Source organism: Salvelinus namaycush, chromosome 2 (assembly GCF_016432855.1).
Source record: "Salvelinus namaycush isolate Seneca chromosome 2, SaNama_1.0, whole genome shotgun sequence".
NCBI classification, from domain to species: domain Eukaryota; kingdom Metazoa; phylum Chordata; class Actinopteri; order Salmoniformes; family Salmonidae; genus Salvelinus; species Salvelinus namaycush.
The window spans coordinates 48,059,388-48,086,234 of record NC_052308.1 but is presented as its reverse complement, the minus strand read 5'-3'; the positions used below and the strand labels follow the sequence as shown (position 1 = coordinate 48,086,234).

Below are 26,847 nucleotides of genomic sequence, written 5' to 3'. Positions count from 1 at the left end.
CACAGTTCTACAAAGCCAGTCACATGTATTGTTTAGTATTTTATGTCTTGATGACTTATCACTTGCCATATACAAACACATCAGAGGTGGAAATAAACTTTGGGACATTCCAATGCAAAATCCTTGAATTCAGCGCAGTTAGGTGTAGCCAAATATTCTTTATTTACTGAATATTCCTCTCTAATTGAGAGTTATTGGTGACCCTTGCCTGACCCTGGCCAGTGACTCTCTATCTCCCTCTGCAAGCGGTCTCCCTCTGCAAACCTACCACACCGGTCTAAACTGGAAAAGCATATATTTCTGAAGAAACTTTATGTGCTTGCTCCAACTGTTGAAAATTATGCCATACTAGTTTGAGAAGATTAAATCATGGAAGTGGGTTAGGCTAGTGGGTGAATGAAACGTTATGGTAAAACAGCATCAACTTTAACTGTGTTATTCCACTCTCATAGACAAAAAACAATAGAATGTATTTGGTTGAATCATGTAATAGGGAATGGCAGTTACAGTATGGCTTTGTATTTCCATGCAATTGATCATATACTTAAGGCAATAAGAGCAAATGATTAACAAATCAATCGTATATAATACAAATAAGAAACAGGATTATACTCTACTAAATTTGGACTGGGTGTCAGTTCTACTCTCGTGCTTTATCAACAGTTTAATCATTAAGTTCAAATCAGTCAAGTCTTTATAATATCAGTAGGTGCTCGATTTAAAGGTGCAAAGTGCAGAAATTGCTCTGCCATTTCCTAGTTGCCAAAATTCGAATAGTTCGCCTAATTTCAGTTTATGTGACAAAACAAGCAATGTACAGTGTAGAGAATAATTGTACCATCTCAACCGCTGTGAAATATCTTTTCATAACCAAAAAGATTGTGTTTTCAGCTGTTTGAAGCTGGTGTACAAGACCGAAAGTAAAAGATACAAAAACGAAACTTAGGAACGGGAAGCATAGAAGTAGCGCACAAAGAACAGATCTTCCGCTTCTTAGACTTTCTTTCAATGAGAATTGCAGATCTAACACTCACCTTTCTATGTGAAGTTGGTCAGGTCGCCCAATAGGTTACATATTTCATCTTTAAAGTTGTGATATGAGACATTATAACTTCCTTATCAGCTCTAACTGTGCTGTTCCTAGACAAGAGGCCTATCCGCTCTATGTTGTTCCACTGTTACAGAGGCCATGATAAGATCTTTAGAGGCTGGTGTTTACATCCATTACCAAGGCAGGGAAAGACTCTCTCAGCGAAAGTGTGTGTGAATGTGTGTAAGTGTGAGTTATTAAAAGGGTCATAGAATGACAGCTTTCCTCTGTCCCAGTCCAGCTGCACTCGGATCCTCTGGGGTCTCTGGCCCAACGTGAAGGGAATGGTTGAATTTGGTAGGGAATATGCCCTGTATTCACCTGATTTATAATTTAGACCCCAGAGTCCACTGCGTACTCCTCCCTTCCTCCGGACAGTCTCTGTAACCACACCCAGGGTCCAGCCTACACTGTCCCCAACCTCAACATCCCAGATGTGTGTCCCTGAGTTAAAGCCGTCAGAGCCCAGGACCATTCTATTGTTGTCAAACCTCTCTGGGTTGTCAGGATGCTTCTGCGTCCCATCACCAAGTCTCACAGTGGTCAGATCACCAGACAAGATGAGAGATGGGTGGGTAGTCTTGGGATCCAGAGTCGCAGCAGCTAAACAAAGAGAACAGAGATTCTGTATGGGGTTTTTCAAACTGCACATTTGGGGCTTAGACCAGGGCCAAGCAACGTTTCACACTTGCATCAAGTAGCGTTATGTATTAACTATGGCTAGTAACTGAACATCTTGTCAATTGCAGCAATAAAATTATACTTACTATAGTGAGCAAACACTTCAACAATGTCCTGCATCTTCCCACAAAATCTGCGCAGGTTGTCAAGGTGCTTAGCCACATGGATCCGTGCTCCTGAAACCCTCTCTGGATCCGGCAGTGTGCACTGGGCTCTGGAAGAATATTCAGGAGTTAGTTCAACTGTGGGGTTAGGTGAAGAACAGCCTTGGCACCCTAGGTTAAGAACCTCAGAGAAGAGAGAGTGAAGAGGCAGATCACTTACCTTTTCATTGTGACCTTGTAGTTCTGCAGAAGAATAAAATACCAAATTAATAATAAATAATGATAATACATGACATGTAATCCAGCCTGGCCTCAGAGCCAATACGTATGATATGTTACAAATGGTCGAATTACTTAAAATAGACACGAAAGTGGCATCTTATCTGATTAGCAACTTTAGCTAACCACCACCATAGCGTTTTGCAACTGCTGAGCATGTTATCGAACCCTCACCCCTATCCCTTACACCTAACCTAGCTAACCTTAGTGACAAATGCTAAAGCATCGGTGACTGTTGTTTAAGAGGTATCATACGAATTGGAAGGATGTAACAAATAATACATATTGGAGGGACCCCAAAATAACGTGCCAAATCCTACATGTGGGTGTGAGATGACATTATGAAATCAGTTCATCAATAAATACACTCAGCAAAAAAATAAACGTCATCTCACTATCAACTGCATTTATTTTCAGCAAACTTAACATGTGTAAATACTTGTATAAACATAAGATTCAACAACTGAGACAAACTGAACAGGTTCCACAGACATGTGACTAACAGAAATTGAATAATGTGTCCCTGAAGAAAGGGGGGGGTCAAAATCAAAAGTAACAGTCATTATCTGGTGTGGCCACCAGCTGCATTAAGTACTGCAGTGCATCTCCTCCTCATAGACTGCACCAGATTTGCCAGTTCTTGCTGTGAGATGTTAGCCCACTCTTCCACCAAGGCACCTGCAAGTTCCCGGACATTTCTGGGGGGAATGGCCCTAGCCCTCACCCTCCGATCCAACAGGTCCTAGACATGCTCAATGGGATTGAGATCCGGGCTCTTTGCTGGCCATGGCAGAACACTGACATTCCTGTCTTTCAGGAAATCACGCATAGAATGAGCAGTATGGCTGGTGGCATTGTCATGCTGGAGGGTCATGTCAGGATGAGCCTGCAGGAAGGGTACATGAGGGAGGAGGATGTCTTCCCTGTAACGCACAGCGTTGAGATTGAGATTGCCTGCAATGACAACAAGCTCAGTCCGATGATGCTGTGACACACCGCCCCAGACCATGACGGACCCTCCACCTTCAAATCGATCACGCTCCAGAGTACAGGCCTCGGTGTAACACTCATTCCTTCGACGATAAACGCAAATCCGACCATCACCCCTGCTGAAGAGCACTTTTTGCCAGTCTTGTCTGGTCCAGCGACGGTGGGTTTGTGCCCATAGGCGACGTTGTTGCCAGTGATGTCTGATGAGGACCTGCCTTACAACAGGCCTACAAGCCCTCAGTCCAGCCTCTCAGCCTATTGCGGACAGTCTGAGCACTGATGGAGGGATTGTGCGTTCCTGGTGTAACCCAGGCAGTTGTTGTTGCCATCCTGTACCTGTCCCGCAGGTGTGATGTTCGGATGTACCGATCCTGTACACATGGTCTGCCACTGCGAGGACAATCAGCTGTCTGTCCTGTCTCCCTGTAGCGCTGTCTTAGGTGTCTCGCAGTACGAACATTGCAATTTAGTGCCCTGGCCACATCTGCAGTCCTCATGCCTCCTTGCAGCATGCCTTAGTCACATTCACGCAGATGAGCAGGGACCCTGGGCATCTTTCTTTCTGTGTTTTTCAGAGTCAGTAGAAAGGCCTCTTTAGTGTCCTAAGTTTTCATAACTGTAACCTTAATTGCCTACCGTCTGTAAGCTGTTAGTGTCTTAACGACCGTTCCACAGGTGCATGTTCATTGAACAAGGGGAAACCGTGTTTAAACCCTTTACAATGAAGATCTGTGAAGTTATTTGGATTTTTACGAATGATCTTTGAAAGACAGGGTCCTGAACGAGGACGTTTCTTTTTTTGCTGAGTTTATATCTCAAATAATTTCTGCTTATTATTGAGTTATTGGTTTTTACCTGAAGGAATGAGATATCTTCTGCTTTCAGCTCCTCCTCTACTGCTTTGATTGTGTCTGAAAGTGATGATAACCCTCCGATCATCTCATCAATCTTCTTCTTCATCAAGTGACTCTTCTGCTCCTCTTCTTCCTTCAGAGTAGCTAATCTGGCCGCCTCGTCCTCTCGAAGCAACTGGTGTATCTTCTCAAACTCCCCTTTAATCTGTCTTTCTGTGTCCTCTGCGTGTAGCTGCAGACAGCGGGAGGAATATGTGAAATACTATTATTACCACAGCTATTCTCACAATGAATCCACAAATGCATAAAGGCATTCAGCTACAGTTACATTGCACTGTGGTATTAGACAACATAAGTCAACATTCTCACCTTAATATGGGTTACTGCTTGATGGCAGGCTAGTTTCACTTTATGGAAGATCTCAAACGTCTTCTGTAAGTGCTTCAATAAAGTCTTGAGTTCCTCCTAGAATTGAAAATTGATACTGTATTGAAGACGGTCAACCTGCTATTATTACTTTGTGTGAATCGGGATTACTGATTATTAGTTTGTAGTTACTTTCAACAGCATTAAAAATGACATAAGAGCCTAGAACAGACATGCGATATACACCTACATGAGTGGGGAATGAAACACTCACAAATTCTACAATGCAAACATGCTGTCCATGTAACGGATGTGAAATGGCTAGCTAGTTAGCGGGTACGCGCTAGTAGCATTTCAATCAGTTACGTCACTTGCTCTGAGACTTAAGTAGTGTTGCCCCTTGCTCTGCAAGGGCCGTGGCCTTTGTGGAGCGATGGGTAACGATGCTTCGTGGGTGACCGTTGTTGATGTGTGCAGAGGGTCCCTGGTTCGCGCCCGGGTCGGGGCGAGGGGACGTACTAAAGTTATACTGTTACATTGGTGCCGTGACCCGGATCACTGGTTGCTGCGGAAAGAGGAGGAGGTTGAAAGGGGGGTGAGTGTAACGGATGTGAAATGGCTAGCTAGTTAGCGGGTACGCGCTAGTAGCATTTCAATCAGTTACGTCACTTGCTCTGAGACTTAAGTAGTGTTGCCCCTTGCTCTGCAAGGGCCGTGGCCTTTGTGGAGCGATGGGTAACGATGCTTCGTGGGTGACCGTTGTTGATGTGTGCAGAGGGTCCCTGGTTCGCGCCCGGGTCGGGGCGAGGGGACGTACTAAAGTTATACTGTTACATCCATAAGGACACCAGAGTTTGTAGCTATGATGAGAAAGTAAACACTAACATTACTTTTTCTTCTGGTGTAAAATGTCAGCAAAATTATGTTGTGGTAATGTTATTATAAGCCCCCTACCTTAAAATCCTGTGCAGCTTCATCCATGGGACAGAAATTGTGGTTTGCATGTTTTTTAGAAGTATGACACACAAAACACACTGGCTGTTTATCATTCAGGCAGAAGAGTTTGAGTTTCTCGTGGTGCAGACAGCCCCTCAGGCCCTGCTGAATCTCTCTGATTCTTCTCCTCTAAGAAGGCCTCACACAGTTTCTTTAAAATTAGGTTACGAGGAGGTTCTTCCTTTGAGGATATTCTACTGCAAATTGGACATTCCAGAGAATCCTTTTGTTTCTAGAATTCATTGAGACAGACTTAACAAAAGCTGTGGCTACATGACAGGATTACAGGATCCCGGAAGATGTTACTGCACACTGGACTTGAAATTTAGAGGAGAAATGTATGGCAACTGGACAATGAAAGAAAGTGGAATCGCAATAGAACATGAGAGAAATGCTGGTTTTAATGGCATATGAGGAAGTGTTTATAAAATAAATATGGTCAGATTTTTCTTAGGCAACTTTGAAACAAGGTAAGACTTGGATCATAAAATGACAAAAAAACATCCAGGTTAAAAAATAAAAATAAATGTTTTTTTTACATGCTGACCGCCTCTGCTCAGATTGCAAGGTGTGTGATGTTAATGTTAATTATCCTACATTATATTTGTGAAACATGACTGGCGTTTGGCCTATATATACACTGCTCAAAAAAATAAAGGGAACACTTAAACAACACAATGTAACTCCAAGTCAATCACACTTCTGTGAAATCAAACTGTCCACTTAGGAAGCAACACTGACTGACAATAAATTTCACATGCTGTTGTGCAAATGGAATAGACAAAAGGTGGAAATTATAGGCAATTAGCAAGACACCCCCAATAAAGGAGTGATTATGCAGGTGGTGACCACAGACCACTTCTCAGTTCCTATGCTTCCTGGCTGATGTTTTGGTCACTTTTGAATGCTGGCGGTACTCTCAGTCTAGTGGTTGCATGAGACGGAGTCTACAACCCACACAAGTGGCTCAGGTAGTGCAGCTCATCCAGGATGGCACATCAATGCGAGCTGTGGCAAGAAGGTTTGCTGTGTCTGTCAGCGTAGTGTCCAGAGCATGGAGGCGCTACCAGGAGACAGGCCAGTACATCAGGAGACGTGGAGGAGGCCGTAGGAGGGCAACAACCCAGCAGCAGGACCGCTACCTCCGCCTTTGTGCAAGGAGGAGCACTGCCAGAGCCCTGCAAAATGACCTCCAGCAGGCCACAAATGTGCATGTGTCTGCTCAAACGGTCAGAAACAGACTCCATGGGGGTGGTATGAGGGCCCGACGTCCACAGGTGGGGGTTGTCCCCCAACACCGTGCAGGACGTTTGGCATTTGCCAGAGAACACCAAGATTGGCAAATTCGCCACTGGCGCACTGTGCTCTTCACAGATGAAAGCAGGTTCACACGCACATGTGACAGACGTGACAGAGTCTGGAGACGCCGTGGAGAACGTTCTGCTGCCTGCAACATCCTCCAGCATGACCGGTTTGGCAGTGGGTCAGTCATGGTGTGGGGTGGCATTTCTTTGTGGGGCCGCACAGCCCTCCATGTGCTCGCCAGAGGTAGCCTGACTGCCATTAGGTACCGAGATGAGATCCTCAGAGCCCTTGTGAGACCATATGCTGACACATGCACATTTGTGGCCTGCTGGAGGTCATTTTGCAGGGCTCTGGCAGTGCTCCTCCTTGCACAAAGGCGGAGGTAGCGGTCCTGCTGCTGGGTTGTTGCCCTCCTACGGCCTCCTCCACGTCTCCTGATGTACTGGCCTGTCTCCTGGTAGCGCCTCCATGCTCTGGACACTACGCTGACAGACACAGCAAACCTTCTTGCCACAGCCCGCATTAATGTGCCATCCTGGATGAGCTGCACTACCTGAGCCACTTGTGTGGGTTGTAGACTCCGTCTCATGCTACCACTAGAGTGAGAGCACCGCCAGCATTCAAAAGTGACCAAAACATCAGCCAGGAAGCATAGGAACTGAGAAGTGGTCTGTGGTCACCACCTGCAGAATCACTCCTTTATTGGGGGTGTCTTGCTAATTGCCTATAATTTCCACCTTTTGTCTATTCCATTTGCACAACAGCATGTGAAATTTATTGTCAATCAGTGTTGCTTCCTAAGTGGACAGTTTGATTTCACAGAAGTGTGATTGACTTGGAGTTACATTGTTTTGTTTAAGTGTTCCCTTTATTTTTTTGAGCAGTGTATATATACAATTAAACGTCTCATTAAAGTTTGGCTAAATTTTCTATCGCCTCTCTCATGTCAGCATCGGTGTGGTATGGACATGAAAGTCTGTAGCTAATATACATAGTCTAGCACTTACACTTTGACATGTATGCTAATTATTTATGTATATTTACATCGCTTGTGTTTTTCTAAACAGAATAGCTTGTGTTTTTTGGTTTTCTAATCAATGTAATTGGCTACTTTGATTGCCTTGGTGCCCTGGCAGATGATCTTGGTGCCCTGGCAGATTGGGCACCTCTTGAAGGCTAAATGTCCGTGCCCTTAAAATCACGAAATTCCAGTGCTGCCCGGAACATATCCCATTCTGTACTAGCAAAAGTCTTATAGCTTCGTGTCTGCTTCATCGGACCACTTACATACTGAGCGATTCACTGGTACTTACTGTTTGAGCTTTTGTTTGGAAGCAGGAGGATAGAGTCTTGGTCTGATTTTCCGAAGGGAGGTCGAGGGAGGACCTTGTATGTGTTTCTGTGGGTAGAATAAAAGTGATCCATAGTTTTGACGCCCCTTGTGGCACATGGAGACATGTTGGTAGAAGTTAGGTAGAACGGATCTTAGTCTTTCCTCGTAAAAATTTCTGCCCACAAGAAACTGGGTCTCTGGGTCTGCGGTTTCTTGTTTGTTTATGGCCCCATACAGTTCATTGAATGACAGGTGGTGTTTGCTTTTTGTGGGATGTAGACAGCAGTGATACTTACGGATGAGAACGATCTTGGTAGATAAAAAGGTCTGCAGTTTACCATGAGGTATTCTATGTCAAGTGAGAAAAAGCTTGAGATTTCCTTCTCACTGGAAGCCGCGCACCAGTTATTGTATACAAAGAGGCACACCTCTCCCCCTTTGGACTTGCCTGAAGCCACCGTCTGATCATGATGCTGCATGGAGAAACCACTGAGTTGTATATCCATAGATTCAGTCAGCTAAGACTCTGTAAAGCACAGAATATTGCAGCTTTCAAGCCTCTTTGATAGGAGACTCCCGAACGAAGCTCATCCATCTTATTCTCGAGTGACTGGACATTTGCCAATAAAACATAGGGGAGTGCCGTTAGATTTTCTCTCCATCTGTCTCACCAGGACGCCAGCATGCCTTCTGCATCTATGCCTACGGCGCTTAGGTATCCAAAACAATAGGGTAGGATCCGGTGTAAGTTTTTACTTCAGGAAGATCACAGGATGGACCACCGCAAGGTAGCGCTCCACACAGGTACAGGACTGGAACACGGGCCGGCCAGTGTAGATGAGACGTGAAGAAAACGTAGTCATGTATCGAAGAACATGTCCCAGGACATATTGGTCCAGATAGTACAAGGCCGCACAGAGGCAGGAGAGGATTTCAGACACGGACAGGTTGAGAGCGGAGAAGTCCTGAGGCCCCAAGACCTTCCCCTCCGGTCACTACCAGCCACAGGAAATAGACATTTTTGGGACACCTAGAATGATGTTGGTTACTGCAGGCACAAGGTAGAGCAATGTGATTCATGCAAAAGCAGGATCCAAAGGGACAGGTGGAAGCAGTAGTGAAGTTATTTGCTTTGGAACTATTCATTTCCTTGATATGTCTGTGGTTTCAGTGGACACTGCAAAAAGAGACTAAATAAAAATAATAGTCAGGATTTTCCGTTGTAGAGGGAGCAGTTTCGGTACCGGATGACCAAAAACGAAAAATCGAAAATGTTCAATTAATTTCCCAAAGTGACTGAATCAGGCTGGAATTTACATCAACCCTTCAAAGCATACAAAATAGACCATCATGTTTGAAATACCAAAATTGGACATTTCTAAAATACAAAGTATTCAGTCTAAAAGAACACTTCACTACATCTGATGGTTGATAACAATTGCTACAATTGCCTAATTTATAAAAAGCCATACCTTGACTGAAGGAGTTCTGTTTGCATTCATGGGGTGGATGTTGTGTGTAAGTCTGAAGAATCAGTTCTTGATGAATCTAAACTTCTCTTCCATAAACACATTTTGCAAACAAATATAGCCTATCATCTGGAGCACGGTATGCAAATGTAGAGGAAAATCAGCACTCATTGTTCCATCCCTGGTTTAAAGGGAGCGGGTTATTTTTGCTCTTGGAAGAAACGCGACAGTGTATAGGAGTGCATCATAAATAAGACGGTTTATTTTAATATTGAAAGAGGAGAAGACATGGCTGTTTCCAGAGATCTCTCCATCTGCCTGCTCAAAGGGTAGTATTATTACACAGGCCATCCACCAACGAGGACCGTCAATTGAGATGTTATTAACCAATAAGGAGGATGCATTATGTGATCGCGCACTGAACAAGTGCATGCACCTTTAAACAAAGGCATTGTGTGCATAATAACATTCTGCTGTCTATTCTCATACAAAACATTCATGACCACTCTCATCAGTCCATTATTACATTTTCCATTCTGTTCACACTCAGGTTGTACATTGTCTAGCTAAGGATTCTCCAACCCTGTTCCTGGAGAGCTACTGTCCTGTTGATTTTCACTCCAACCCTAATCTAGCGCACCTGATTCTAATAATTAGCTCGTTGATGAGCTGAATCAGGCTAGTTACAACTGGGGTTGGAGCAAAAACCTATAGGAGGGTAATTCTCCAGGAACAGGGATGGAGAACCCTGGTCTAGCTCATCATGTTCTTATTAAATTGATTGCCAAAATATTTTGTCAGTAAACAAAAGTATATAAGCTAAATGATATTGAAAATATTTTTAATACAAGGATAGAACAGCGGCCTCTGGTAAGACAAAGGGTGACGGTCTATGTATATTTGTAAACAACAGCTGGTTCACGAAATCAATGGAAGTCTCAAGGTTTTGCTCGCCTGAGGTAGAGTATCTCATGATAAGCTGTAGACCACACTATTTACCAAGAGAGTTTTCATCTGTATTAGCTGGTGGTCGTATGTAGCTGTCTACATACCACCACAAACCGATGCTGGTACTAAGACCACACTCAATGAGCTATAATCAGCCATAAGTTAACAGGAAAATGCTCATACCCCAACCAAAGCCATGGATTACAGGCAAAATCTACAATGAGCTAAAGGGTAGAGCTGCCACTTTCAAGGAGCGGGACTCTAACCCGGAAGCTTATAAGAAATTCCACTTTGCCCTCCGACAAACCATCAAACAGGCAAAACGTCAATACAGGACAAAGATTGAATCGTACTACACTGGCTCCGACGCTCGTCGGATGTGGCAAAGTTTGCAAACTATTACAGACTACAAAGGGAAGCACAGCCCAGTGACATGAGCCTACCAGCCTACCAGACTTCTATGCTCGCTTCGAGGCAAGCAACACTGAAGCATGCATGAGAGCACCAGCTGTTCCGGACAACTGTGTGATCATGCTCTCCGTAGCCGATGTGAGTAAGACCTTTGAACAGGTCAACATTCACAAGGCTGCAGGGCCAGTCGGATTACCAGGACGTGCACTTCAAGCATGCGCTGACCAACTGGCAAGTGTCTTCACTGACATTTTTTCCTCTCCCTGTCTGAGTCTGTAATACCAACATGTTTCAAGCAGACCACCAGAGTCCCTGTGCCCAAGAACACTAAGGTAACCAGCCTAAATGACTACAGACCTGTAGCACTCACGTCTGTAGCCATGAAGTGCTTCCAAAAGCTGGTCATGGCTCCCATCAACACCATTATCCCAGAAACCTGAGACCCACTCCAATTTGCATACCGCCCCAACAGAGCCACAGATGATGCAATCTCTATTGCACTCCACACTGCCCTTTCACACCTGGACAAAAGGAACACCTATGTGAGAATGCTATTCATTGACTACAGCTCAGCGTTCAACACCATAGTGCCCTCAAAGCTCACCACTAAGCTAAGGACCCTGGGACTAAACCCTCCCTCTGCAACTGGATCCTGGACTTCCTGATGGGCCGCCCCCAGGTGGTAAGGGTAGGTAACAACACATCCGCCTCGCTGATCCTCAACACGGGGGCCCCTCAGGAGTGTGTGCTCAGTCCCCTCATGTACTCCCTGTTCATTCATGACTGCATGGCTAGGCACGACTCCAGACCATCATTAAGTTTGCTGATGACACAACAGTGGTAGGCCTGATCACCGACAACGACGAGACAGCCTATGGGGAGGAGGTCAGAGACCTGGCCGTGTGGTGTCAGGACAACAACCTCTCCCTTAACGTGATCAAGACAAAGGAGATGATTGTGGACTACAGGAAAAGGAGGATCGAACACGCCCCCATTTTCATTGACGGGGCTGTAGTGGAGCAGGTTTAGCGCTTCAAGTTCCTTGGTGTCCACATCACCAACAAACTAACATGGACTAAGCACACCAAAACAGTTGTGAAGAGGCCACGACAAAACCTATTCCCCCTCAGGAGACAGAAAATAGTAGTCATGGCGCCAACAGAGATGTTCACCTCGCGTCAGGTCCTTAGGAAACTATGCAGTAATATGTTTTTTTAATGTATTATTTCTTACATTGTTAGCCCAGAAAATCTCAAGTGTTATTAAATACAGCCGGGAAGAACTACTGGATATAAAAGTGATGTCAACTTACCAACATTACGACCAGGAATATGACTTTCCTGAAGTGAATCCTTTGATCGGACCTCCACTCTGGACATGGGATCTTATTCCAGAGGCTAGCCCAAAACAATGTGGTCGCCGCAGACAGACTGAGCGGCCTACTGGTCAGACTTAGAAGGCGAGCACACCATCCACCGCTTCCGAGTACCAATCCAGAGAGACACCAGAGATTGTAACATTCTCTGTTTCACGGAAACATGGCACACTCGGGATATGTTGTAAGAGTCGGTACAGCCAAACGGTTTCTTCACGCATCGCGCCAACAGAAACTAACATCTCTCTGGTAAGAAGAAGGGCGGGGGTGTATGCCTCATGATTTACGACTCATGGTGTAATCATAACAACATACAGGAACTCAAGTCCATTAATTCACCTGACCTAGAATTCCTTACAATCAAATTACTCTGCATTATCTCCCAAGAGAATTCTCTTTGATTATAGTCACAGCCGTGTATATCCCCCCTAGCAGATACGTTGATGGCCCTGAAAGAACTTCACTGGATTCTATGTAAACTGGAAACCATATATCCCGAGGCTGCATTTATTGTAGCTGGGGATTTTAACAAAGCTAATCTGAGAACAATTCTTCGTAAATTCTATCAGCTTATCGAATGCGTGACACGAGCTGGTAGCATTCTGGACCATTGCTACTCTAATTTCCGCGATGCATACAAAGTCCTCCCCCCTTCAGCAAATCTGACCATGACTCCATCTTGTTGCTCCCAGCCTATAGACAGAAACTCAAACAGGAAACGCCCGTGCTCAGGTCTATCCAACGCTGGTCTGACCAATCGCATTCCTTGCTTCAAGATTTCTTCGATCACGTGGACTGGGATATGTTCCGGGTAGCCTCAGACAACAACATTGACGTATATGCTGACTCAGTGAGTGAGTTTATTAGCAAGTGCATCTGTGATATTGTACCCACTGTGACTATTAAAACCCCTTCCCTAACCAGAAACCGTGGATTGATGGCAGCATTCGTGCAAAACTGAAAGCGCGAACCACCGCTTTTAATCATGGCAAGGCGACTGGAAACATGACGGAATACAAACAGTGTAGCTATTCCCTCCACAAGGCAATCAAACAAGCAAAGCGTCAGTATAGAGACAAAGTAGTCGCAATTCAACGACTCAAACACGAGACATATGTGGCAGGGTCTACGGTCAATCACGGATTGCAAATAGAAAACTAGCCCCGTCGCGGACATCGACGTCTTGCTCCTTGACAAATGAAACAACTTCTTTGCTCGCTTTGAGGACAATACAGTGCCACAGACACGATCCGCTACCAAAGCCTGTGGGCTCTTCTTCACCGTGGCCAACGTGAGTGGAACATTTAAACGTGTTTGCCCTCGCAAGGCTGCCGGCCTAGACGGCATCTCTAGCCGCGTCCTCAGAGCATGCGCAGACCAGCTGGCTGGTGTGTTTACGGACATATTCAATCAATCTCTATCCAGTCTGCTGTCCCCACATGCTTCAAGATGGCCACCATTGTTCCTGTTCCCAAGAAAGCTAAGGTAACTGAACTAAATGACTATCGCCCCGTAGCACTCACTTCTGTCATCATGAAGTGCTTTGAGAGACTAGACAAGGATCATATCATCTCCACCCTACCTGATACTCTAGACTCACTCCAATTTGCTTACTGCCCCAATAGGTCCACAGACGACACAATCACCATCACACTGCCCTATCCGGTCTGCACAATGCATCACCGGGGGCAAACTACCTTCCCTCTAGGACACCTACAGCACCCGATGTTACAGGAAGGCCAAAAAGATCATCAAGGACAACAACCACCCGAGCCACTGCATGTTCACCCCGCTATCATCCAGAAGGCGAGGTCAGTACAGGTACATCAAAGCTGGGACCGAGAGACTGAAAAACAGCTTCTATCTCAAGGCCATCAGACTGTTAAACAGCCATCACTAACATTGAGTGGCTGCTGCCAACATACAGACTCAAATCTCTGGCCACTTTAATACATTTAATAAATGGATTTAATACAGGTATCACTAGTCAATTTAAATAACGACACTTTAATAATGTCTATATATCCTACATTACTCATCTCATTTGTATTTACTGTATTCTATACCATGTTCTGCATCTTGCCTATGCCGCACGGTCGTCGCTCATCCATATATTTATATGTACATATTCTTATTCCTCCCTTTACATTTGTGTGTATAAGGTAGTCGTTGTGAATTTGTTAGATTACTTGTTAGATATAGTATTACTGCACTGTCGGAACTAGAAGCCCAAGCATTGCTACACTCGCAATAACATCTGCTAACCATGTGTATGTGACCAATAAAACTTGATTTTAAATATTTGGCATGGGTCCTCAGATCCGCAAAAGTTTCTACAGCTCCACCATCGAGAGCATCCTGACTGCTGGCATCACTTCCTGGTATGGCAACTGCTCGGCCTCCGACCGCAAGGCACTACAGAGGGTAGTGTGTACAGCCCAGTACATCACTGGGGCCAACCTTTCTGTCGTCCAGGATCTCTATACCAGGCGGTGTCAGAGGAGGCCCTAAAAATTGTCAAAGACTCCAGCCACCCTAGTCATAGACTGTTCTCTCTGCTACTGCCAAGTCTAGGTCCAAGAGGCTTCTATACAGCTTCTAACCCCAAGCCATAAGACTCCTGAACATCTAATCAAATGGCTACCCAGACTATTTGCATTGTCCCCCTCCCCTTTTTTTACGCTGCTGCTACTCTCTGTTTATTATCTATGCATAGTCACTTCCATAACTCTACCTACATATATATATATTACCTCAATTACCTCGACTAACCAGTGCCCCCGCACATTGACTCTGTACCGGTACCCCTGTATTTAGCCTCGCTATTGTTATTTTACTGTTGCTCTTTAATTATTATTTACTTTTTAATTTATTTTTTAAATATATTGTTATTTATTTTATGTATTTATTCTTCACACCTCATTGTTTAAGGGCTTGAAAGCATTTACCTGTTGTATTCAGCGCATATGACACATTTATTTTATTTTATTTGAAATCAAAGATATACAGTGCCTGTCCGACAATGCAAATAGTCTGAGTAGTCATTTGATTAGATGTTCAGGAGTCTGGCTTGGGGGTAGAAGATGTTGAACAAGAGGTCAACTAAAAGGTTTCAGCATTCTGTACATCATTTTGTAAACAAATACAGGCCATCACCTGGCGTACGGCCCAGTATGCAAAATTAGAGTACATTGAGCTTTTAAGCTCTTTTCACACTCAGGTTGTACAATGTATTTGACACAATGAGATACATCTGATATTTGTCTGCACAAACACGTCTATGCAACTGTTATTTATTGTCAGTTAGAAAAACAATCTGTTAAAGTATCAAAAGAAGGCAACATCATAAGGAAGAAATACTTAATTTTTCTCACACATGACTGTATACAAAGGTGTTTAGCAGACAACTTTCTTCTGCTCACTGATTGGACATTGCATAATCAGTTGCGTGAAAGAAATCAATAATTTATCTCTTACAATGCAATGCAACTGAGATGCAGGCAATTTTTGGGGGGTGACATACAGAGCAACCCAGATAGAACTTTGTTGCAAGTAGCTGAAACTGCATCCAGATTATTTCGTGTGACGTCAGTTTAAGGGCTTCAATGTAGTCTTGAGTTCCTCCATGGAATGAAGCTATGGCTACACGACAGGAGGACAGGATCCTGAAGATGTCACAGCACACAGGACAGGATAAATCATTTTCTTGGAGAGAATGTTTGGAAGACATAAAAAAAAATCCTAGTCACAATCCTCTGTAATGGCCTCTGAAGGGAGGAGAAATGCCTAACGCTAGGCTACTTCAGTTTTATTTAGTCAGACGTGCTTTCAAATCTCAGTGTAGATGCCATTTCCTCCTACTCTTCGGGGGTTGATTTCTTGTAGTCGTTGGGAGTATGTTTGAGTCCTGTATCGTATTCTATGTCGAACATAGATAAAGGTAAATTACACCTGTAGCTGATACAAGATGATTGTTAGTGTGAGCCGAGGGACTTTACCCTGGAAAGTTGTCATGAGTTCACGAGTCAGTCACATGAATTGTTAAGTATTATATGTCTTGATGATGACTTATCACTGGCCAGAACCCTCCCCCAACTCTCTCTCACTCTCTCACACACATAAAGCATTAATGCACACACACATATTATGGGATTTTCCAGTCAGAACATACTTTTCTGTCAATGGGAAAGGATAGAATTAACAAGTCTTTGTTTGGAATGTTCACAAGGGCCAACAAGTCTTTTTATTCACAATTCCTAGCTTAGACAAATCCATAAATACTGGCCATATAAAGCATAAGTATAGTTTGTGGGCCTAATTAGACCCAAATATGTATTATTTACTGAATTATCCTCTGGTTGAGCATTATATTACTGGTGACCCAGGCCTAACCCTGGGCCGTAACTCTCTAGCCCCCTCTACAGACTATTTACAACTTAAACCGCAATATTATAGCCAGGGCTAAGAAAGCAATGCCATCATGTACCTGCAGCAAAACCACACTTACAGCAGTAGCTAGCTAAGCTAATAGAATGAAAAGGACGGCGATTAGAACGTTTTGCCTGCTATAGTATGTCATGCAGAACCCGAGATTCGTCTTCTACATTTAGGGGCCTGCTTGTGGGATTGCCTTTTTTGGTTAAATTTAGCTAACTAGCCAACAGCCAGCATAAATATACTAGCGTTAGCTGGCTAGCTAGCTAATAGCTAGCTAGTGACTTTTGCTAGTTAGGACAAATATCAACACCCTCAGCTAGCTGTTGAAAGCAGAGGCGAACACGACAAATACATGCCTATTATCGGTCTTATTATTTGTTAGCAAGCTACGTAGGAAAACACTTCGGGAAAAGCTAGCTGCCATGCTGCTCTAATATATGCAGTACGCTAGCTGTTCAACTAAGCTAGCTAATTAATTCGCTTGTTTGGTAGCTAGCAATGTCTCTTTCTTTTGCCTAGCATTTCGGCATGCATGTTTTTGCAATTCCACGTTGTAAATGTCTGTTGTCAAAGTTGCTACTGAATTGCATTACCGACGCACGAGTAGCTTAACAGCATCTTGTAAAGTGTTAGACGGCACGTGCATGTACCGGATAAGAACCCAGGTTTTAGCTATTTCTGCTGTGAGTGGTCCTATGGTGTAATGGTTAGCACTCTGGACTTTGAATCCAGCGATCCGAGTTCAAATCTCGGTAGGACCTCGTCATTTTGATTTAAAATATCCTAACAGTTACACAAATATTATGGACACTGAAATTATTGGTAGTTATCTCAGATGTGGATTTGTTGTCTCCTGTCAAAAGGTAAAATACAACAGTTGGTGGGTCTTCTGTACTAGGGCCCCCCAAGTTTTCTGAGCAAAGAAATATAATAAAAAATACGTTTTTTAAATAATTTGTATTTTCATTGTTGGACATTGCCTGTTTTACAGTCTATCTGCTCCAATTGATTTTAATTTAAGAAATCTTCTAAAGTATTCCCACGCATAATAAAGAGACGTGATCGTTTACAAACGTAAGCAAGGTTTGAAATGATTATGTTATAGTCAAACATATTTTGGATTTCTCGCGGTTAATTTGTAGTCTTCAAATTATTTGTAATTATGTTCCAGCCCCCGTCCACCCCTTCAAGAAAGAAATAGGCCCGCAGCTGAATCTAGTTGATGATCCCTGCCATAGATTCAGTGCCTTCAGAAAGTATTCATACCCCTTGATTTATTCGACATTTTGTGTTACAGCCTGGATGAAATTGATATTTTTTCGTCACCCATCAACACACAATACCCCATAATGATTAAAGTAAAACATGTTTTAAGAAATCTTAAATACAGAAATATCTATTTTACGTAGGTATTCACACCCCAAGTCAATACATGTTAGAATCATCTTTGGCAGCGATTACAGCTGTGAGTTTCTGGGTAAATCTAAGAAATTTGCACACCTGGATTGTACAATATTTGCACATAATTTGTTTAATTCTTCAAGCTGTGAAGTTGGTTGATCATTGCTTGACAGCCATTTTCAAGCTGATTTAAGTCAAAACTGTAACTAGGCCACTCTAGAACATTCAATGTCACCTGGGTAAGCAATTCCAGTGTATATTTGGCCTTGTTTTAAGTTATTGCTGAAATGCTGAAATGTGAATTTGTAACCGTGTCTGTTGGAAAGCAGACAACCAGGTTTTCCTCAAGGATCTTGTATGTGCTTAGTGTAACAGTATAACTTTAAACCGTCCCCTCGCCCCGACACGGGCGCGAACCAGGGACCTTCTGCACACATCAACAACGGTCGCCCACGAAGCATCGTTACCCATCGCTCCACAAAGGCCACGGCCCTTGCAGAGCAAGGTGCAACACTACTTCTAGGTTTTCAGAGCAAGTGACGTAACTGATTGAAACGCTAGTAGCGCGTACCCGCTAACTAGCTTGCCATTTCACATCCGTTACACTCACCCCCCTTTCAACCTCCTCCTTTTCCGCAGCAACCAGTGATCCGGGTCAACAGCATCAATGTAACAGTATAACTTTAAACCGTCCCCTCGCCCCAACACGGACGCGAACCAGGGACCCTCTGCACACATCAACAACGGTCGCCCACGAAGCATCGTTACCCATCGCTCCACAAAGGCCACGGCCCTTGCAGAGCAAGGGGCAACACTACATCTAGGTTTCAGAGCAAGTGACGTAACTGATTGAAACGCTACTAGCGCGTACCCGCTAACTAGCTAGCCATTTCACATCCGTTAAACTCACCCCCCTTTCAACCTCCTCCTTTTCCGCAGCAACCAGTGATCCGGGTCAACAGCATCAATGTAACAGTATAACTTTAAACCGTCCCCTCGCCCCGACACGGGCCTTCTGCACACATCAACAACGGTCGCCCACGAAGCATCGTTACCCATCGCTCCACAAAGGCCACGGCCCTTGCAGAGCAAGGTGCAACACTACTTCTAGGTTTTCAGAGCAAGTGACGTAACTGATTTAAACGCTAGTAGCGCGTACCCGCTAACTAGCTAGCCATTTCACATCCGTTACACTAGCTCTATTCCATAGTTTTTGTAATCCTAAAAAACTCCCTACTCCTTCCCGATGACCATCATACCCATAACATGTGGCCACCACCATGCTTGAAAATATGAATAGTGGTACTCCGTTATGTGTTGTGTTGGACTTACCCCCAACATAACTCTTTCTATTCAGGACAAAGTTCATTGCTTTGGCATATTTGTTTTCAGTTTTACTTCAGTTCCTTATTGCAAACAGGATGCATGTGTTGGAATATTTTTATTCTGTACAGGCTTCCTTTTCATTGTCATTTAGGTTAGTATTGTGGAGTAAATACAATGTTGATCCATCCTCAGTTTTTTCCTATCACAGCCATTAAACTGTAAATGTTTTAAAATCACCATTGGCCTCATGGTGAAATCCCTGAGCGGTTTCCTTCCTCTCTGGCAATTGAGTTAAGACGCCTGTATCTTTGTAGGGACTGGGTGTATTGATACACCATCCAATAGGTGTCCTCCTTTGCAAGGCATTGGAAAACCTCTCTGGTCTTTGTGGTTGAATCTGTGTTTGAAATTCACTGCTTGACTGCGGGGCCTTACATATAATTGTATGTGTGGGGTACAGAGATGAGGTAGTCATTCAAAAATCATGTTAAACAATATTATTGCACACAGAGTGAGTCCATGCAACCTCTGCTGTTTTCAGTCAGGATCTCAGCAATCACTGCATCATTGCCTGCATCCGTTATGGGTCCGCGGTCAAACGACCACCCCTCATCACTGTCAAACGCTCCCTAAAACACTTCTGCGAGAGGCCTTTCTAATCGACCTGGCCCGAGTATCCTGGAAGGATATTGAACCCATTCCGTCAGTATAGGATGCCTGGGTGTTCTTTAAAAGTAATTTCCTCACCATCTTAAATAAGCATGCCCCTTTCAAAGAAATGTAGAACTAAGCACAGATATAGCCCTTGGTTCACTCCAGACCTGACTGCCCTCGACCAGCACAAAAACATCCTGTGGCGTACTGCACTAGCATCGAATAGTCCTCGCGATATGCAACTTTTCAGGGAAGTCTCTGTTGTTGTTTTTTATCGCACTGCTTTGCTTTATCTTGGCCAGGTCGCAGCTGTAAATGAGAACTTGTTCTCAACTGGCCTACCTGGTTGAATAAAGGTGAAATAAAAAATGATGTGACTTGTTGAGCAAATCTCTACTCTTGAACTTATTTAGGCTTTCCTTAACAAAGGGGTGAATAATTATTTACAAGACGTTTTTTATTAATTCGTCAACATTTCTAAAAAACATAATTCCACTTTGACATTATGGGGTATTGTGTGTAGGACAGTGACACAAAATCTCTATTTAATCCATTTGAAATTCAGGCTGTAATAAAATGTGGAGAAAGTCAAGGGGTGTGAATACTTTCTGTAGGCACTATAAATGGTTTACCACCACTAAACATAGCTCTAGTATGTTTTTATTGGTTCTAAAGGCCTATTAGTATTTTGATGGATCTAATAAAATCCCTTGGAAATATGACAACATTTTTGTAAGGTAATTGCAATTAAGGCAGACAGAACACATTTTCCCCCAAACCTTTATTTACTAAATTTTCAGTTAAAAATATCAATGTTTTTCTTATACTGCTTTGTTATAAACTTTACCAGAGACTGAAAATATATCATAAACTCCATATGAAAAATACAAACAATAAATCATTAATCTAAATACGGCAACGATTGTCATGTAAAACACTCGATAACAAAACAGCACAAAAAAGTATACAGGAATCAAGCCTCAATAATAAAGTATTCCTTTACAAAACATAATATGAGTGCTTGGTTGTCTATGGCTTCAGTGTTATTTATGGCTATACAGTATGTTTGGTTTAATACAAAGCAAATTGCAGGACCTGGAAATTGGATCATAAAACTCCCCCAAAAATTTGGCCCAAGATAATACTAGTTCAATCTATTCTGTCATGGTTTTCTTTTATTTTGCTGTAGCCCATCCTTTGAAGGATGTTCAGCTACGACTAATTTTAAGTTACAGTTGACTGCAAGGTTCACTAGCAGGTTGATTTAGTTGACATACAGTATGAAATATATCTAGATGTTTGAAAAATAAGTTTTAGGGGGGTAAATAAGAGTATTTTCTGATTCTTAATGCAAGGCCCATATAACTTGGGACATGGTGAGCTACGCTCACATTTATTAATCGCTACATTGAAGTGCATAACGCACCATTGTTAAATAAATACATAAACATAAGTGTAGGAAAGTTCTTCTATGGTTTGGAAAATATTCTTTGGGATATTGTGTGTAAATTTAAACTTTAATTTAAAAACGTCACAGTTCATCATATCAACATAGCATTGAATAAACTCTTCAAATAGCTCTCTTCATATTCCTCTCCACAGGATCACTTGCTTTTCCTCTCTTTGGCATGCCAGCCCAATGTATCCACCTCAGTACTGGCATGATAGAAAAAAACATAATAAAGACTATGGTCATGTTCATTAGGGCACGCAAGGGAAAACATTTTAAAAAGGTTTCGGAACAGAAAATGAAAATGAGCAAGTCCAGGTTATCCTTTGTTTCAGTACATAATGAACACGACCCAGGATATGTTGCCATTCCAGTTCAACTATAAACGCAATAAAATGACTGCCAATCCGATTCCATTTCTGACATTCCATTACACTCACACACATTTACTATAACCAGCTTCTGCGCTGTTTTGTCCAACTCGTCAAAGAGGTTGACTATACAGAAATTGGGTAACATAATACTGACCAATAAAAAGTGATCTTCCAAATCTGCTTGTGTGCAAACTGGGTAGTCATTGACATTGTACAGGCTTTTTTATAAGGCTTGCCTATTTAAAATTACACATACTTCATAGTCATACAAATATGATTAAATGAAAGGTGATGGCAAACAGTAACTGAATGGACCCCCCCCCCAAAATATATACAAATCTCACCCGGTAGAGGTGGTGTTAATCGACTCGCTTAACTGTAGAGGAAAAGCTTAACTCTATCACCTCCAAATATATTCTCTAACATTTCTAACGTAACGTCTTGATGGACATGATTCATGTCCAATCCTGTTCCTCTCCTGGACCAGTGGACAGCTATCTTCAAACATGAACACACACAAACACACACACACACACACCAATTTGCAAACCCATACCCACCACCTTGTACACACACTCACACCCACCACTTTGTACACACAAACACACTGACCAATTTGCAGAAACACATACCCAACTATTATCGCCCACCAATTTACACACTGTGACCCACACACTGTTATCCCCTGTTGTGGCTATTGCTCTGGGGGCCCTAGCTCATCTGCGTTGCTGTTGGGGTCCCAGCATGACCTTGTTGATAAAGTTGACGATAGCCACAGCTGGCTGCTCCGGGTCCATCTCAGCAAACAGGTGACACACGTTCTCCGATGCGCTGCCCGTCCGCCTGGCCACAAAACCAAACACCCTACAGGAGAGAGGGATGATGAGAGAGAGAATGAGAGAGAAAGAGGGGGGAGTGAAAGGAGGTGATGAAAGGGGACCAGAAAAAGGATAGAGTAGGAGATTAGTTCAACAGACAGGTGAATCAAAGAGAGCAGGTTTTGTGGTTGTTTTTAGATCTATGATGGTAGCAGAGTTCCCTTTTCAGTGCGCTCATTGTGTTCTTCTAATGACAATCACAGATATGAGAAGAAACTGTGGGGCATCACTTGACTTATATTCACTTTAATGATCTTTTAAAGATCATTCACTGTAAGAATCAATTTGATAAAAGTCATCTTTTCTAAAAGAGGATACTGTTTGATAAATTGCCATGCACACACACAATGCTATCCACACACACAGACAAGCAGAGAGACACACACAAGCACTTACTTGCTTGACTTATCAGAATTAGTCCACCTGAAGCAGACAGACAGGCAGAGAGACAGGGACATAAAGACAAGGCTTAGATAATCACATGGATGCACGAGACAGATAGAGCTTCTCAAATACACCAAAAAGAGCAGTCATACAGTTACAGTTAACCAGAAAAAATCATACTATAGTTGCACATTGCACAAACAGGTTTATACTGTACCAGTATTTAGAAACATTAATAGAAGTCCCTTCAAGCTGTAGCAGTCATAATAGCTCAATACAGGGTTAATACAGTTATTAACCCTACAACATTAAGCCACAACAGGGTTGGGATCAATTAGATTTGAAATAACATTGAACCAGATGAATTGACCCCAAACCCTAAACTACAATGCAATATCTGTTTACCAAATGAAGCAGAGTTTAGAAATGACATAACACAAGGTCAACTACGCTACATAGCTAAAGACCCTTATAGTCTGTATTTGCTCAACACATCATTTTTCACTGTTCACTCGGTGGTATTCACATAGAAACACGATCTATGTGACAGTGGTTGCATATAGGCATAAAGCCAGAGTGTCAGAACCTATCGTTCCATGTGTTGTCTACTCTAACGTTTGCCTGACGTTGGGCCCACCTCTGATCCTGAGGCTCCACGCTGCTGAAGGTCACACTGTTGATGGGGTAGTGTCTCCTGAAAAATAGTCTGCATAGAGGAAAAGATAGGAAAGGTGGGTAAAAAGAGATGGGGGGGGGGGAACCGTCAGAGGATGACAGTGTGCATACCTAAACAAGAAGATAGCTTTACAGAGGTAAAGTTCCATTAAAAATAAATATAAAGAATTTGGTTAGTTATGAGAATGGGCGCCAGCAATGATAAACATAAGTTATTCTGTACACTCAAAGAAATTCCATGTGACAGAAATATATAATGTAAAAGTATTTTGACACTATGTTTAAAATCACTTTAAATTGTTTTAAACTTTTAAAAAGTTGGATAAGATTTGAAACACAGGAATCAAGACATCTATCTACATACGATAGCCATAGGACCTGGAATGGCGTTGGATGGAATAGTGGTCGTTTTACAGGCTCGAGACTATCCTATCAACATGATCTGAATGACTGTAACGTCAGGGAAACTCAAGGGAGGGTGTGTGTGTGTGTTAATAACAGCTGGTGCGCGATCTCTAATCTTATGGATGTCTTGAGGTTCTGCTCTCCTGAGTTAGAATACCACATGATAAGCTGTAGACCATGCTATTTACCAAGAGAGTTATCATCTATATTTTTCGGAGCCGTCTATTTACCACCACAAACTGATTCTGGCACTAAGACCGCACTCAACGAGCTGTATAGGGCCATAAGCAAAGAAGAAAATGCTCACCCAGAGGCGGCGCTCATAGTGGCCGGTGATTTTAATGCAGGAAAAATGAAAAACGTTTTACCTAGTTTCTACCAGCATGCCACCTGTGCAACAAGAGGTGAAAAAACTCTAGACCACCTTTACTCCACACAAAGAGACACAGAAAGTTCTCCCTCCCCCTCCATTTGGCAAATCTGACAATAAATCTATCCTCCTGATTCCTGCTTACAAGCAAAAATTCAAACAGGAAGTAACAGTGACGCGCTCAATACGGAAGTGGTCCGATGAAGCGGATGCTAAGCTACATGACTGTTTTTCTAGCACAGAATGGAATATGTTCCAGGATTCATCCGATGGCATTGAGGAGTTTACCACATCAGTCACCGGCTTCATTAATAAGTGCATTGATGACGTTGTCCCCACAGTGACCGTACGTACATATCCCAACTAGAAGCCATGGATTACAGGCAACATCCGCAATGAGCTAAAGGCTAGAGCTGCCGCTTTCAAGGAACGGGACACTAACACGGATGCTTATAAGAAATCCCGCTATGCCTTGCGACGAACCATCAAACAGGCAAAGCGTCAATACAGGACCAAGATTGAATCCTACTACATCGGCTTTGACGCTCGTCGGATGCGGCAGGGCTAGCAAACTACCACAGATTACAAAGGGAAAACCAGCCGCGAGCTTTCCAGTGATGGGATCCTACCATACGAGCTAAATGCCCTTCTATGCTCATTTCCAGGCTAGCAACACTGAACCATGCATGAGAGCACCAGCTGTTACGGACGACTGGGGCCCGAGCTCCTGGTCATCCAGGACCTCATTACCAGGCGGTGTCAGAGGAAGGCCCTAAAAATTGTCAAAGACTCCAGCCACCCAAGTCGTAGACTGTTCTCTCTGCTACCACACGGAAAGTGGTACCGATGTACCAGTCTGGAACCAATGGGACCCTGAACAGCTTCTAACCCAAGTCATAAGACTGCTAAATAGTTAGTTAAATAGTTAACCAATAGCTACCTGGAATATCTGCATTGACCCTTTTGCACTAACTCTTGACTCATCACATAATCTGCTGTTACTGTGGACACCCCTTCAAATGAGTGGATTCGGCTATTTCAGCCACACCCATTGCTGACAGGTGTATAAAATCGAGCACACAGCCATGTAATCTCCATTGACAAACATTGGCAGTAGAATGGCCTTACTGAAGAGCTCAGTGACTTTCAATGTGGTACCGTCATAGGATGCCACCTTTTCAACAAGTTAGTTCGTCAAATTGCTGCCCTGGTCAACTGTAAGTGCTGTTGTTGTGAAGAGGAAACATCTAGGAGCAACAACAAGCTCACAGAACTGGATCGCAGAGTGCTGAAGCGCACAGGACGTAAGAATCGTCCGTCCTCGGTTGCAACACTCACTACCGAGTTCCAAACTACCTCTGGAAGCAACGTCAGCACAATAAACTGTTCGTTGGGAGCATCATGTTATGGGTTTCCATGGCCGAGCAGCCGCACGCACACAAGCCTAAGATCACCATGTGCAATTTCAAGCGTCGGCTGGAGTGGTGTAAAGCACTCCGCCATTGGACTCTGGAGCAGTGGACAAGTGTTCTCTGGAGTGATGAATGAAGCTTCACCATCTGGCAGTCGGACGGGAGAAATCTGGGTTTGGCAGATGCCAGGAGAATGCTACCTGCCCAAAAGCAAAGTGCCAACTGTAAAGTTTGGTCGAGGAGGAATAATCTGGGGCTGGTTTTCATGGTTCGGTCTAGTTCCCTTAATTCTAGTGAAGGGAAAACGCTACAGCATACAATGAAATTCTAGACAATTCTGTGCTTCCAACTTTGTAGCAACAGTTTGGGGAAGGCCCTTTCCTGTTTCAGCACGACAATGCCCCCATGCACAAAGCGAGGTCCATACAGAAATTGTTTGCCGAGATCAGTGTGGAAGACCTTGACTGGCCTGCAGAGCCCTGACCTCAACCCCAATGAACACCTTTGGGATGAATTGGAACGCCGACTGTGAGCCAGGCCTAATTACCCAACATCGGTGCCTGACCTCACTAATGCTCTAGTGGCTGAATGGAAGCAAGCCCCCGCAGCAATTCTCCATCTAGTGGAAAGCCTTCCCAGAAGAGTGGAGGCTGTTGTGGCAGCAGAGAGGGGATCAACTCCATATTAATGCCCATGATTTTGGAATGAGATGTTTGAGGAGTAGGTGCCCACATACTTTTGGTCATGTAGTGTATGTACATATCTACCTAAATTACTTCGTACCCCTGCACGTCGGTACTGATACCCCGTGTATGTAGCAAAGTTATCGTTACTCATTTTGTATTTATTCCTTGTGTTATTCTTTTTCTAATTTTCTATT

At 43.4% G+C, this 26,847-nt stretch overlaps 2 protein-coding genes and 1 non-coding gene across 3 annotated transcripts in view; 1 reads left to right on the top strand and 2 right to left on the bottom strand.

Moving 5' to 3' along the window:
* Positions 1–1,178: 1,178 nt before the first annotated feature.
* Positions 1,179–8,861, bottom strand: LOC120021982 (zinc-binding protein A33-like). Its single transcript, XM_038965789.1, has 5 exons — positions 8,769–8,861; positions 4,000–4,230; positions 2,096–2,118; positions 1,858–1,985; positions 1,179–1,693 (listed from the first exon to the last, which is right to left on the bottom strand). Exons 1-5 carry the CDS (start codon positions 8,859–8,861, stop codon positions 1,179–1,181), a joined length of 990 nt encoding a protein of 329 aa, XP_038821717.1.
* An 8,466-nt stretch (positions 8,862–17,327) lies between these two features.
* On the top strand, positions 17,328–17,399 carry trnaq-uug. Its single transcript has one exon. It is a non-coding gene; the product is annotated as a tRNA-Gln (tRNA).
* Positions 17,400–22,384: 4,985 nt separating this feature from the next.
* The window catches only part of LOC120021974 (tensin-2-like), a 63,219-nt gene continuing 58,756 nt past the window's right edge, over positions 22,385–26,847 (bottom strand). The window contains 3 exon segments of the mRNA XM_038965780.1: positions 22,385–22,707; positions 23,118–23,144; positions 23,743–23,811. Of these exon segments, the coding sequence (XP_038821708.1) occupies positions 22,560–22,707; positions 23,118–23,144; positions 23,743–23,811 (244 nt within the window). The 3' untranslated portion in view covers positions 22,385–22,559.

Coding starts and splice junctions, on each gene's coding strand:
- LOC120021982 (XM_038965789.1), bottom strand. CDS start 8,861: ATGACTACGTTTTCTTCACGTCTCATCTACACTGGCCGGCCCGTGTTC. Junction 2,119..3,999: donor AAGATATCTCATTCCTTCAG/GTAAAAACCAAT, acceptor ATTCTTCTGCAG/AACTACAAGGTCACAATGAA. Junction 1,694..1,857: donor TGAAGTGTTTGCTCACTATA/GTAAGTATAATT, acceptor CTCTTTGTTTAG/CTGCTGCGACTCTGGATCCC.